Source organism: Gymnoscopelus microlampas (assembly GCF_963454915.1).
Source record: "Gymnoscopelus microlampas genome assembly, chromosome: 8".
Classification (NCBI taxonomy): domain Eukaryota; kingdom Metazoa; phylum Chordata; class Actinopteri; order Myctophiformes; family Myctophidae; genus Gymnoscopelus; species Gymnoscopelus microlampas.
This window is the reverse complement of record NC_139945.1, coordinates 29,640,866-29,653,594: the sequence shown is the minus strand read 5'-3', so window position 1 is coordinate 29,653,594 and position 12,729 is coordinate 29,640,866. Positions and strand designations below refer to the sequence as shown.

General features: G+C 42.4%; 1 protein-coding gene across 2 annotated transcripts in view; it reads right to left on the bottom strand.

Annotated features, from left to right (window-relative positions):
- gramd1bb (GRAM domain containing 1Bb) overlaps positions 1-7,986 on the bottom strand; it is a gene marked incomplete at its 5' end in the record, with an annotated part of 146,461 nt that extends 138,475 nt beyond the window's left edge. For both annotated transcript variants that reach the window (XM_084065413.1, XM_084065414.1), the window contains one exon: positions 7,577-7,986. In XM_084065413.1, the coding sequence (XP_083921539.1) occupies positions 7,577-7,986 (410 nt within the window). The remainder of the gene's footprint in view (positions 1-7,576) is intronic.
- Positions 7,987-12,729: the final 4,743 nt, after the last annotated feature.

The window sequence follows — 12,729 nt, the reverse complement described above, 5'->3', positions numbered from 1 at the left end:
AGGCCAATGGTATTCTATGCACTGCAGCATGAAACTCAAGATTTGTTTATCCCCAGTACATTCATTTTGGCAACACACATGACATATATTTTGGTGTAGAGGCAGTCACAAATACTACTACTGAGTACTTGCTTGCCCTCAGCAAACACAGTCCCTGCAACGAGCTCCACGGATGGAGCCCTGTATGAGTGGCATCCTCTGCCCAAGTGGTTAACCAGTTGTGTCAGAGTAGAGGGCCACCCAGTGACACATTTACTGTAGCAGCATGGACAGGGCTGGGAAATGAACCCAAAATATATCGAAACCAAAATTCTTAACCGACTTAATCTTGCTCATGTAGGTTAATCGAATAATTGAGAAGCAGTTTTTTTGTGATATTGTTCTAACATTTCTTATTATATCAACAAATCAAATCAAAATTTTATAAAGCTTGTAGATTTGCTATTTTTTTTATAATCGTTCGTTAATTGTAATCTAGGCAAAAGTTTGACATTATCCTGATACTAATTTGAAGTCATATCGCCCAGCCCTAAATCTAACCTAGTTAAGGACAGGCTCTGAAACCAAAAAATCAACCCCACTAACTGTTCTTGTTCATCATCATTTTCTTAAAACACACAACATAGTGAGTTAATCTCAGGCTGTATAGCTGCCAGTTTTTCTTCTAGTCAGCAAAGCTTGAATATAGATGGTTTTTCCTCCTTTCCCTGGATGCGCAGTTTTCACCACTGTATCTGTATGCGACTGCAGGAGACCTAAACTAAATAAGCCGCTGAGAGGCGATGAGATGGGCCATTTCTACTGTCTGACACGCTCCACAAACAAAAGGAAGATTCGCTGGATCCAAACAATGCGTTTTAAGGGTTTATAAGCAATATAAGCAAAAAAAAAAAAAAACGCATTGAAGGTGCTCAAACTCATAGCAAGGTGATCACAGCGATCAAAACAATAAAGCAAAATAACTAAATCAAATAAAGCGGTCAACAAAAAGTATGGCTCCCACACACCCCCTCTCTCTCTGTCTGTTCTCAGAAGGTGAACAGGTGGTGCTTTTGAGGTAACCCACACCCACACCCACCCACACACACACACACACACACACACACACACACACGTGACAGGGCATTGACCAAATATATATATAAACAATCAACATAACCAAACATAAACATCATAATAGCAATAAACCAATTCATGGCTCCTACAGTATCAAATGACACCGTCCCTCCCTAACATCACACGGCACACAGGCATTACATCTGGATTAAGTCTTTATACACCAGGGGCACATGACGAATAAACTATATGTGAAAACAGCCTGCAAGTATTCCACATCAAAACTATTCATATAGTTGATGAATATGTTATGAGTCATTCATAGCAGTTTGACGCCTTCATTAGAAGTGAAGAATCTACCTCGCTCCAAATAACAATTACTTTGCTTTATCACCATATAATATTTGTGTTCTGTATGGATGACATGACACAAACAACACATTAATCACATAAAAGAAACACTTCAGTGTGTAAGGAACTTTAGCTGACAGTGTGCGCTGTTCATTTTGCATGTCTTGTTCATGGCTTAACGCTTTCTGTCAAGGACGACTTTGACGACTTTTCCCCCAAAGGTCCAGACTGCCAAACACGACTTTGACGACTTTTTCGTTTTCAGTGGTTTCCCACAAGGGGGGCGCTCTAACGCAACTTAGGAATGATCCTAGGACCCTTTAAAAAGGGAATGGACGCATGTGACGTCATCCCAAAAAAACGGACACGCATCCGCCCCAATGATGGGATTTTGAGAAAAAGGTTTATTTCTCCATATCTTTTTTTTTGTGGTCAAAACAAGCCATTTTCGACGGGCGATCTCTCTGCAATGGCGGTCACGGTAGAAATGTTATTGTTCCTGTCATTAGACGGGACCCGTGGCCATTGCCCAGGCACCGTTTGTTTACATCCGGGTCCTCGTTGTGGCTTCTGCAGCTCTAAAAAAGATCGCCAATAAACGGTAAAAAACGCTGGCACTGGCTGTACCCTGTTTTAAAAAACCTCTGGCACTCAATGTGTTAATCTGGCAGTGAAAGTGTTAATATTTCCTCTTGTTGCGTAATAAAGTTTGGTTCACACAGAGGGCGTTCCTCAGGGTGGGTATAATGAGGACAGGTGGAGGTGGACTAGGAGGACATGTGGCATCCAACAAAACTGAATGGATATAAAAGCACCTGGCTGCCTGCCACACACACACTGTACTGTCGACATCCTCATGTCTCCATATGACAAGAATGGGTTTACATAACTCCATCCCTCACCCATGGCTTGACAACTTCATAATGTTTTCTTATACAATGCTGAGGAATGAGATGTCTCCTCCTAATGTCATGCCATTAACCCTTTAAGACCGGGAATGCATCCGTGTCATTTTTAGACTTCTTTGGGCTATTCAAAAATAGCAAATATACAAGCTCATAGCGCGGCACCGAGTGTAGATCTGCTATTTTTTTGTATGAATTGTATGAATTTTTTTGCAAATCTTTGAATATATGTTTTTAAAGCAAATATTTTTAACTAAATTCTTTTCTTCTGGGGGATTCTACAAATCTCTTCTAAATCATAACAGTTTTTTGAAAAAAATGATGTTGCTATAATGAGTGGTTCAGTCAATGACCACCCACAATTATAAATAAATATTTTACAAAATGTGTTACAAAATATGTTGTTCCACGGACCCCGCAGAAGCAAAGATTTGAGTTAAATGTTCACTTTAAAAACATATATATATATTATATTCAATGATTTGCACAAAATGTTCACAGCAGATCTACAAGCTCATGTGCCACGCTATGAGCTTGTAGATCTGCTATTTTTGAAAAGCCCCAAAGTATAAAATGATGGTTAAAGTGGTTACACAGATGCTTTGCCGGTTTTAATGGGTTAAGGCTGCAGTGCTGGCGAGACAGCCCTAAATTATGCCCCTAGGGGGAGATCTGCTGTAGCCATGCTGTGCTGGATTGGATAATGATCCGCTATTTCAGAGTTAGAGACTCTGACAGGGCTCTGTATACTGTACATGCCTCTGGAGAGAGAGAGAGCATTTTCATGTCAGACAGAAGACACACCAAGATGGAATAATGGACCTACAGTATTCCCGTCTGTCTTGCCATCTCTTGCCAGTGGTAATAGAAGTAGGCAACTTGATGGACATTTTTTAAAACAGTTCTCAGGGTTAAACCCTATAGTTGACCGGGGTCCCCCAGGGGTTTTACTATCACTTGGTCCCCTCCTTTTTTCCCCCTCTACATCAAATCTCTTAGTCAAAAATGGCAACTCACAATTACTGCATTACATTAAGTCATTCACTGCCGAGGACGACCTCTGACTTCTGACTCTTTTTGGTGTGTGGTGGTGGTGGGGGGGGGGGGGGGGGGGGGTGCCTGTGAATGATCCAAGCACCACCGAAGAAGAGTAGGCCTACGCCCAGAAATCACAAAAAAGCTAGGCACCTTCCATGTTAATTTTATAAAAGTAAACTTTTCTCGGCTTTCTGTTGTTTTTCTGCCAGCTTATTAAAAAAAACAAAACAAGCCACATTCAAACGGCCATAGCTCTGGAATGGAGGATCGTGACCGGACAAATGTATTTTTTCCCCCGATACTACGACACCCCTGTGATCTCCGTGAAGACGGAGGTCACCGACAATATTCCATTTTCAAAAGGTACAGTTAAATCGCTGTTTTCGCTGGCAAGGGGACGGTAGACAGATGAATTAATTGGTTAATTGTTGGCAGTCAAAGAGTTAATGTTTTTTGTCAAATATTAACAGGGAGTTTTTTTTTTTGACCACACAGAGTTCAGTCAAATAAACTCTGTGTGGTCAAATTTCCCAGTGAATAATTAGAAGCCGCGACCTGAGCAGGGCTGTTAGTGTTAACATTGGCCTTGCTGCATGAGCTCCTTCAGTGGAAACTTGCCATGGTTGACTGATTTACACCACCTGAGATTGCAACTCCAATGGGTTTCAACTTTAGCCCTTCCTTCAAATGGAAAACTAAAAAAAGGTGGACATTGCTCCAAACCCCATGGCACACTTGAACATGTGATCTAAATCTGAATAGACTATTCGGTCCCTCATTCATTTGGTCTACTTTACAATTGACAAAATCCCAGAAGAGCAATCAAAAACATAGCCTTGCACATCACAATGTACCCAAATGTATTCATAAGTCCCTCCTCTCTAAAATCTTTGGGGCATTAAACCAAGATTTAAGCACCTACAACTTAAAGAGGTGGTGCCATGGTTTTGCACTTTTTCTGTTTTTTTTTGTCTATGAGGTTGATAGAACTTCATTAAGGCCCCCGCTGGTGGTTTTATGGTGTTTCATGTCTTCTCTGACTATTTGGAGTTTTTTCCTGGAGGCTGAAACCTTGAGGGTCAAACGTGCCAATAGAAAAACAGCGCTTTAGTGACATAGTAAAAATATACCCTCCGGCTCATTATCATAACACAACAGGTGTGGGCATGAGGAGGAGGAGGGACAAGGACAGGTGGGTGGTGCTAAGGTGGTGGAGGAGGTGCTAAGGTGAGAACCAGGCATACTTAATGAACTGGAGGCGTGTCCACATAAAAACATTTTTTTTAACAATTTCTGTACACTTTTTTTTTTAGAAAAAAATCCTTACATATTAATAATACCTTATGATCAGGTTTTAGGGTTGAAAAATATCATGGCACTCCATCTTTAAGCATGATACTTGTTAAAACCTTTGGTTCAACCAGGACTCCTCCACCTCGCTAATGGGGGATATACCTAACTTATACTGGGGGTGATGGTGGGGGGGGGGGGGGGGGGGGGTGAGGCCTTGGGCTGGCTCTGGGTTTGTTTTCTTATGCACGTAAGGGATTGCAGAGGGTGGAGACGTGGCAGGCTGGCCTTATGGTGCGCCGTGGTGTTGCTGGATGGGTGGGGGGTGCGTTAGGCCTGGGTGCTGTCGGTGCTCGCACACTGACATACCCGTATGTGCCGTGCCTATTGTTGGTCTGGTTAGGCCTGTCACAATTATTACATAATCGCAATTGTTTGAGGTAATCGCAATTATTTTTGCATAATCGTCATAATCGTGTAATATACATAATTACTGTATTAAATTATTAAATGTGTCACTAATTTCCTTGTATATTTAAGTAATTTGTCACATCTGCCCTGTGCACTTTGTGATTATGAATTCTAAAAGGCCGAACAGAAATAAATACATTTGTATTCATATGTTCAAGGCCAAACACGCATTGTGACAGCCCTAGGTCTTGCTGGCTGCGTTGCTTGTACCGCGGCGCTCTGTGCCTGCATTAGCGCTGATGAAGGTATTGCCCGAAACACGTGCGGTTGTCATGTTGCCCGTCTTACTTTAAAATATAGAAGTACCAGAAGGACAGAATGTGGTCTATAAATCCGACATCGAGACAGTGACTCCACAGAGTGTAAGCTCAGCCCCCGTAAACCATTTCCATATTTACAGTTTTTCCTTAATCTCTAGTCACTTTGAATGAAACTGTGGTCCACCTGATCATAGCCATGACCTAAATGAGCACAAATTATGTTTTTTACAAAACGGTAAATCATTTGTCAAAACACAATATCATATTAAGACACAAAAAACAAGTAAATCATGTCAGACGAAACTGAAGCATTTGGTGTGCCGCACGTGTGCATAATGTCTTTGTAGTGTATATGTTACAGTATGATTGAAAAAAACAGTCAGATTGAAAAAGGAGTGCTCGTTTACTTCGAGTTCACCTAACCGTGTTCCCCCGTGGCGGGGCCCCAACCCACGTCAAAAAAATAAATGACGTCTCGGAGGTACCGAGATTAAGGGGAACGATGATTTACGATTCTGTCCCTATCAGGGGTGTAACGATACGTTTTAACAACGATTCGATACGTATCACGATACTTGGTTGTCGATACGATACATGAACGATACAGGTTCATTTAGAACGATACGATACGTTTCGATTCAGTGATTTAGTCAATACGATACATGAACGATACAGGACAGGTTAATTTAGAACGACACGATTCGATTCAATGATTTAAAATCGATATAGTAACTATTTATTTACCCAAAAATTCTGTGTGAAAAATAAATACCTGGATACTGGATATAAACCCCTCTTTCTCTTTTTTCTTCTTAAAAGTACTTAGTATTGATATCATTGATTATTTGCATTGCAGAACGATTCGATACGATTATTTGCATTGCAAAACGATTCGATACGATACAAAGTCAAACGATACAATATTTAGCTGTTTGCATATCGATATAGTAGATCGTTGAAAATTCAAAACGATATTTCGATGCAGTTACACCTCTAGTCCCTATCTGTACATACCTTATACTATATTTCAGTACTGCTGTACATTATGTACAAAGTTTTGTCATCAATGTTCTTTACATACTCATCAAACCATCCTTTTTTTCCCCCTCACAAAAGTCTTCACTGCGGAGCAGGAAGCCGTTAAAGTAGATATGGTTGTTGCCAAGACTGCCATTGGATTACAAGAAATCTAGACAGCAGCCAGTCATTCAGGAGGACCACAATATGTTTGCCAATGTCAACAGTGTTAAGTGTAGTCACAATTGACTGGGTCCTACTCCTTACTGTAACTAAGTTACAAAAGCTCACAGTCTATTTTGTCCAAGCAGTGTCTAGGTCAAATAGCTCTCAATTCCGGCCCTAGGGACTCGGAGTACTGTTGACCTTCCTTGGCAAATAATGCCCCTACTATTACTGTACACTGCTAATTACTTGCTCCACCAAAAATTGTATCTATTTGATTAACCCATTAAGACAGGGAACGCATCTGTGTGTCATTTTAAGATTTCTTTGGGCTGTTCAAAAAATAGCAGATCTGCAAGCTCATAACGGGGCACAGAGTGCCGCGCTATGAGCTTGTAGATCTGCAATTTATTTTTAAAGAAATCGTGAAAATGTGTGTAAATCTTTACATTTTTACTCAAATCTTTGCTTCTGGGGGGTCCCTCGGAACAAAAATGTTTTGAGATGGGGGTCCACAGCCAAATACATCATGGTCCTTGACATGAAAAAGTTTGAGCACCACTGATATTATAAAGTTCTATACATTTTTACTGTTAGGATTTAGAAGACATTTGTAGAATACCCCAGAAGCAAAGATTTGAGTTACAAACGTTCGCTTAAAAAAATATATATATTCAAAGATTTGCACACTTTTTCAAAAATAGCAGATCTACAAGCTATGAACTTGTAGATCTGCTATTTTTGAATAGCCAAAGAAATCTAAAAATGACACACAGACAGATGCTTTCCCGGTCTTAATGGGTTAAGTGCCCATGTGAGCCTTTTCCCAGAGGCTCACAATCCAATGTCATCTTTGAGTCCATAAGGCATGAGGGAGCATTTTAAAAAACGCCAATGAGAGGAGGGGACACACTTACACAGAGAGGGGAGCTTAGAGAGCAGCATGGTGGAGGTATTAAGGAAGACGGGAGACAGGGAAGAGACAAAAGAGAAGGCTGGAGGGGGGGGGGGGGGTATACCAACCTGCTTTCACTAGCCTGCTCCTTCTTCTCTCTGACCCTCAGCCACTTCCTCAACAGGAAACGCTTGCGGCGCGGCGAGGCGCTCGGCGTGGAACAGTTGGACCAGGTGGAGGACGCGTCCTCGTCGCTGGACGGCGTGATCTCGATGGAGGGCAGCTGGAGGTACTCCTTGGAGGCCGAGTGGGAACGGGCCGGGAGGCGGCCGTCGGCCGTCGGCTGCCTCCTTTCGTTCTCGCTCGGCACGTTCCTCATGCGGCGCATCTTGAAGCGCTTGCGACGGAGCGTCGGGGTGGAGGAGCTCGATTTCACCGATCCATCCGATACGGCGTAGCACCCGCTGTCGGAGTAGCCCGGGGCGTCGATGGGCACGCTCACCTGGAGCGAAGGGGGTCGACGAAGAGTCCCACTCATGGCGCAGACTATAGCTCCCAACTGTAAACAACTGCACTGACACTGCAGACGTGCAGAGGCACAATTTATTGCAGCTTGGAGAATGTATCAGAAACTGAAAGCTAATTTGAAGGAGAGCTGGCAGGTATGGAGAGGAATGGAAGAGGCAAAAGCGATAGATACTTAACGGTCCATGGTTGGCCTCTTGTACGGCCCTTCTCGTAAATTGGTTTTGCAAAATAAGCCTTCTCCGTGTGCGCACCTTTGTCCTGAAGGATTATCAACAAGCCTGTCCACTAGACCCTCTGAGCCTGGTGCCAGTCCTCTACTCCTCCACTGAGTATATCTATCTGTCTGCTTGCCGGCTGACAGACAGTGAAGAGCAGTCTGTCTCGCTGCTCTCCAGTCAGTCTCTCAAACTGGAGAGAGGAGAGGGCTGGATTAGATAACAAAAGGGGCTTCTGTTGTGAGAGCAGCAGATGAAACATGTATAAGGCCTGTCAGAGAGTGTAACAGAACTCCTCTGCTCGTTCTCCCTGGGGACTTGGCAGGCCAAATTACACTCACACATACACACACACACACACACACACTCACTATGCTGCCCAAGCTGGACACAAGCTGCCCTACACACTGCGGTGCAGTGAGCCTACAGTAGCTGCTGATGCTAACAGGAAGGCACCAAAGTGTTAGGTCCTGGATCTTTATGGCTCCATCTTTAATGTTGATGTTTAAGTTGCTCCGGTAGAAGAAGATGAAGACATTCTTGGTTGCTTTATGGCCGTGAAATTCCTTGGTCTGGTGAGGTGAGGTGAGCGGTCCCCCGCTGCTCTGATGTGTCTGTGTCCGGCCGCGCTGCCTACAGGTTAAAGGGAGGTTTAGGGTTGCAAGGTACAGGAGTCAGGCCAAGTTGATGTTTGGTGACAAAGCAAAGCAAAGCAAAACCACACACACACGCACAGGAAAGTAAGTGGTGATGGGCAGACATTTTAACAATATGCAGACAAATATACACATGCAAACAAGGGGAAACAGCCGTTAACACACAGCATCGTACAGAACATACACTAAGGCACATGCATAAACTTACGTACACACTCACTCACTCACACACACACACACACACAGAGTTTATGTCAGGGTGCCTAACTCACACTGTGGCTCGCTGTTTTGGACTAACTGCCTGGTTAAAGTGAACTCCACCGTCATTTATTAAAGAGATAGTTCACCCCCAAAATGACTTTTTTTCTATTAGTCACCCCATGGGGACTTGAATTCATGGATATTGTTTAGTTTTTGTCGCATTCCTAGGAGGAGACACTAAGAGTCTCCTTTGTATCTCCTACCGGAACCGATGCCTACCGGTCCGCTGGTCATCAAATTATTGGCTTAGGAATGCGACAAAAAATAATAAATATCCATGAATTGAAGTCTCCATTAAAAGTTATGTTTTGGGTGAGCTATGCCTTTAACCAGTCTGAATGTTTCACGAGTTGCTACAATAAGAAAAAAAAACCTATCCTTTCGTGTGTGTTAAACGGGGGAGGCCATTTTCAAAGGTTCAGTGGCTAAAAGACGACGAACACGTCAGAACACATCTCCATCCTCAACAGAAGAAAAACAAAAATCCATCCTCTACACCTTTACCCCATCTCTGGTCCATCAGATCACCCTTATCTCCACTCCCTTGCAAGTATACTTTAATTTGAACCGTCTGCATATTTCATTATGCATTTTCCTGTGAAGCACATTCATTTCCCTGACTATTAACCCATTAAGACCGGGAACGCATCAAGTGTCATTTTAGATTTCTTAGGGAAAAATCGTGAAAATAGGTGCAGATCTTTGAATATACTTTTTTTTTAATAACATTTTTAACTCAAATCTTAGCTTCTGGGGGTCCCTGGAACAAAATATTTTGAGTTGGGGGTCCGTGGCCAAATCCATACATTTTTTTGCATTTTTTTCAGAAAACTGTTAGGATTTAGAAGATCTTTTTTTTTATTTCTTTATATCAGTCTCAGGTCTTAATGGGTTAAATGTAAAAATGTAAGTTTGCCCAAACTTGACACAACGGTACTTGTATTCCAGACCTAGGCTGTTTTCCAGCACAATTTAATGACAAAACCTCTCAAGTTACTTGTGCAGGGACAAACCGTGCCAGTCAGGTTTTTAAAGTTTGGTGACTCTCAGGTATGCATGGGAAGCTGTCTCTGCACATTCTGGCACAGTCTGCCACACCAACATTTCAATGTACATTTAGACAAATAAAATCATTGATATTTCATATATTTCCAAGAGCAAATGTATATCTGCAGATTTACCGGTTGAGGTTGATCAGAGTATGTAAAGTAAACCCTACAAAACACAGTGAGAATCATTAGATCAAGGTTCAGGTGTCAAGATGTCTGCTCAATACACTATAGTATATGATCAATTTGAGTCAACTTGATTAATTGATTTGGGTTTAAAACTGAGTAATGTGGTCCTACCCCCCCCCCCCCCCCCCCCAACTGAATTTGCACCACTGTAAACAAACCTGTCAGTTTAAACATTGTTATCAGAGTAAAAAAGATATCCCACCAATTATTACTGTCTGCCTTTGAATTTCCGACCAAAGACCCATGTGCAAATATTTGACTGTAGGCAGCTGGACTCTATTATGAGAGCAATACAAATAATACTGTCCGGGAATATAGGTACTACTATAATGATATCAACTGCTTTGAAACCTTTACAGTATAGGAACATCATGAGACCAGAGGTAGCTACGCGTGGGAGTGGGGAAACAGCATGCATTAAACATGAAGACACAGCGTTTCTCTTTACGCCTTCACGCGTTACGTCACCCTGGATGGACAACATGCTCTTTGGCTACCCTCAGGTGAACAGCCAATCACATGGATAGGTCTGTGAGGGTGAATATATACACAATAATATCCTCAGTAGGGATCGTTTATCGTGATAAAAAAAGCTCACAATAATCGTATCGCAGAGATTTTAATTTTAATCGTGAAATTGTCCTCCGTCATACACTGGGATCAATTCACCTTTGGCCGAGCTGCATATATCCGGTGCCACTTAAACCCTCTAGAATTGGTAAAACTCACCTGTAAAGAACGTACTTGATGCGGTCTTTTTTTCACTCTATAAATCTCTTTGTCAAAAATAGCCGATCTACAAGCTGTGTCGCAACGCAACGTGGCAAATGTTCCACCCCAGACTATGGATGGTGGTTAACAAAAGTGTCATTTTAAGAGTTTTAATTTTATTATCGCGATAATATTGTTAATCGCAATTATTTTGGTCACAATAATCGTGATATGCCCCACTCCCATACCTAATCCTCAGGGCAGCGCAATAGTCATTGCCATATTCCGACTGGCGTAGTTGTCATTGTTATATAAAGATACCTCGGATGTGTCTCATATACTGCTAGATGAACCCACACGTTCACTTTTCCACAGCAGAAGATTGTTCGCATTTCCTCCAATCCATCATCTAAATACCAATGCGCCTATAGTGTTCTCGTTGAGGGAAAGGGAGAAGACACTCTAGAAGGTTAAGTTTAATTAATGTACTGTAACGGCCAAAACACACCCACGACAAATCCAGAGCCCATATAACCCCGACACAACAGGCTCCTCAGAAAGAATTGATCCATTTGATCTATTTAACCCATTAAGATCGGAAAAGCATCTGTGTCAATTTAGATTTCGGTGGCTATTCAAAAATAGCAGATATACAAGCTCGTAGCGCGGCACAGAGTGCTATGGGCTTGTAGATCTGCTATATATTGAACAGCCAAATAAATCTTAAAATGACACAGATGAGTTCCCGGTTCTTAATGGATTAAGAGTCAGAGAGTGTACAAATGTAACTAAACTGACTAAAAAGGTCAAGTTTGTGCGACTATCATCATCAGGAAATGCTATAGCGAGCTGCTTCAGAGAATGTTGATTCACCTGTACAGTAACAGTATAGTGCGACCCCCCCCCCCCTACCCACCCGCCACACAAACAATACAGTAAACAGCAGGAAAAGACCCTACAGTGATCTCGCTGTGGTCGTGTCCTCAAGCATTGTACCGTGTGTGCATTATACTGGAGTCAACAGACAGACCCACCGCCGTGTATCTTTGCTGTTACAGCTGAGGCCCAGATCACAGTTTTCCATCAACCACCACCAGAACAGAACCACTGTGCCATTAGCAGAACACAGGGTATTTTTCATGCCTCATTTCCGAGCCTCAAGGTCCAGCAGCTCTCTTGTTCTTGTTCTCCACCCTCTCTGTTCTTAAGAAGAGCCGCATGGCATACAAATGGCGCACACTAATGATGATTAAGCTGCTTTCATGGAAAACGTTACTTCAAGTGGAATATATACACACACACACACACACACACACACACAAAGTGCGTGTATAAATGCTACAATTAGCCAGATGAAGTTTTCACATCTGCATTCAGGAGGTTGACTAGGATGTCTCAATGAGACAGACGCTATACTCAGAGACATTTCTGAATTATTACAACGCACTGACTTTTGTCTTTCTATTGTGTTTTTTTAGCACCTTAACGTCCATAAGTACATATATCATGCACAGTATACGTCTGCTGCTCCTCGCACCTTTACACCTTATAAATAGGGTTAAAGTGGTTAAACTGATTTTGACGGTATTAACTAATTTCGCTGGGGACCCCCTGGAATCTTCTCAAGGACCCCTGGGGGTCCCCGGACCCCACTTTGAGAACCACTGGTCTA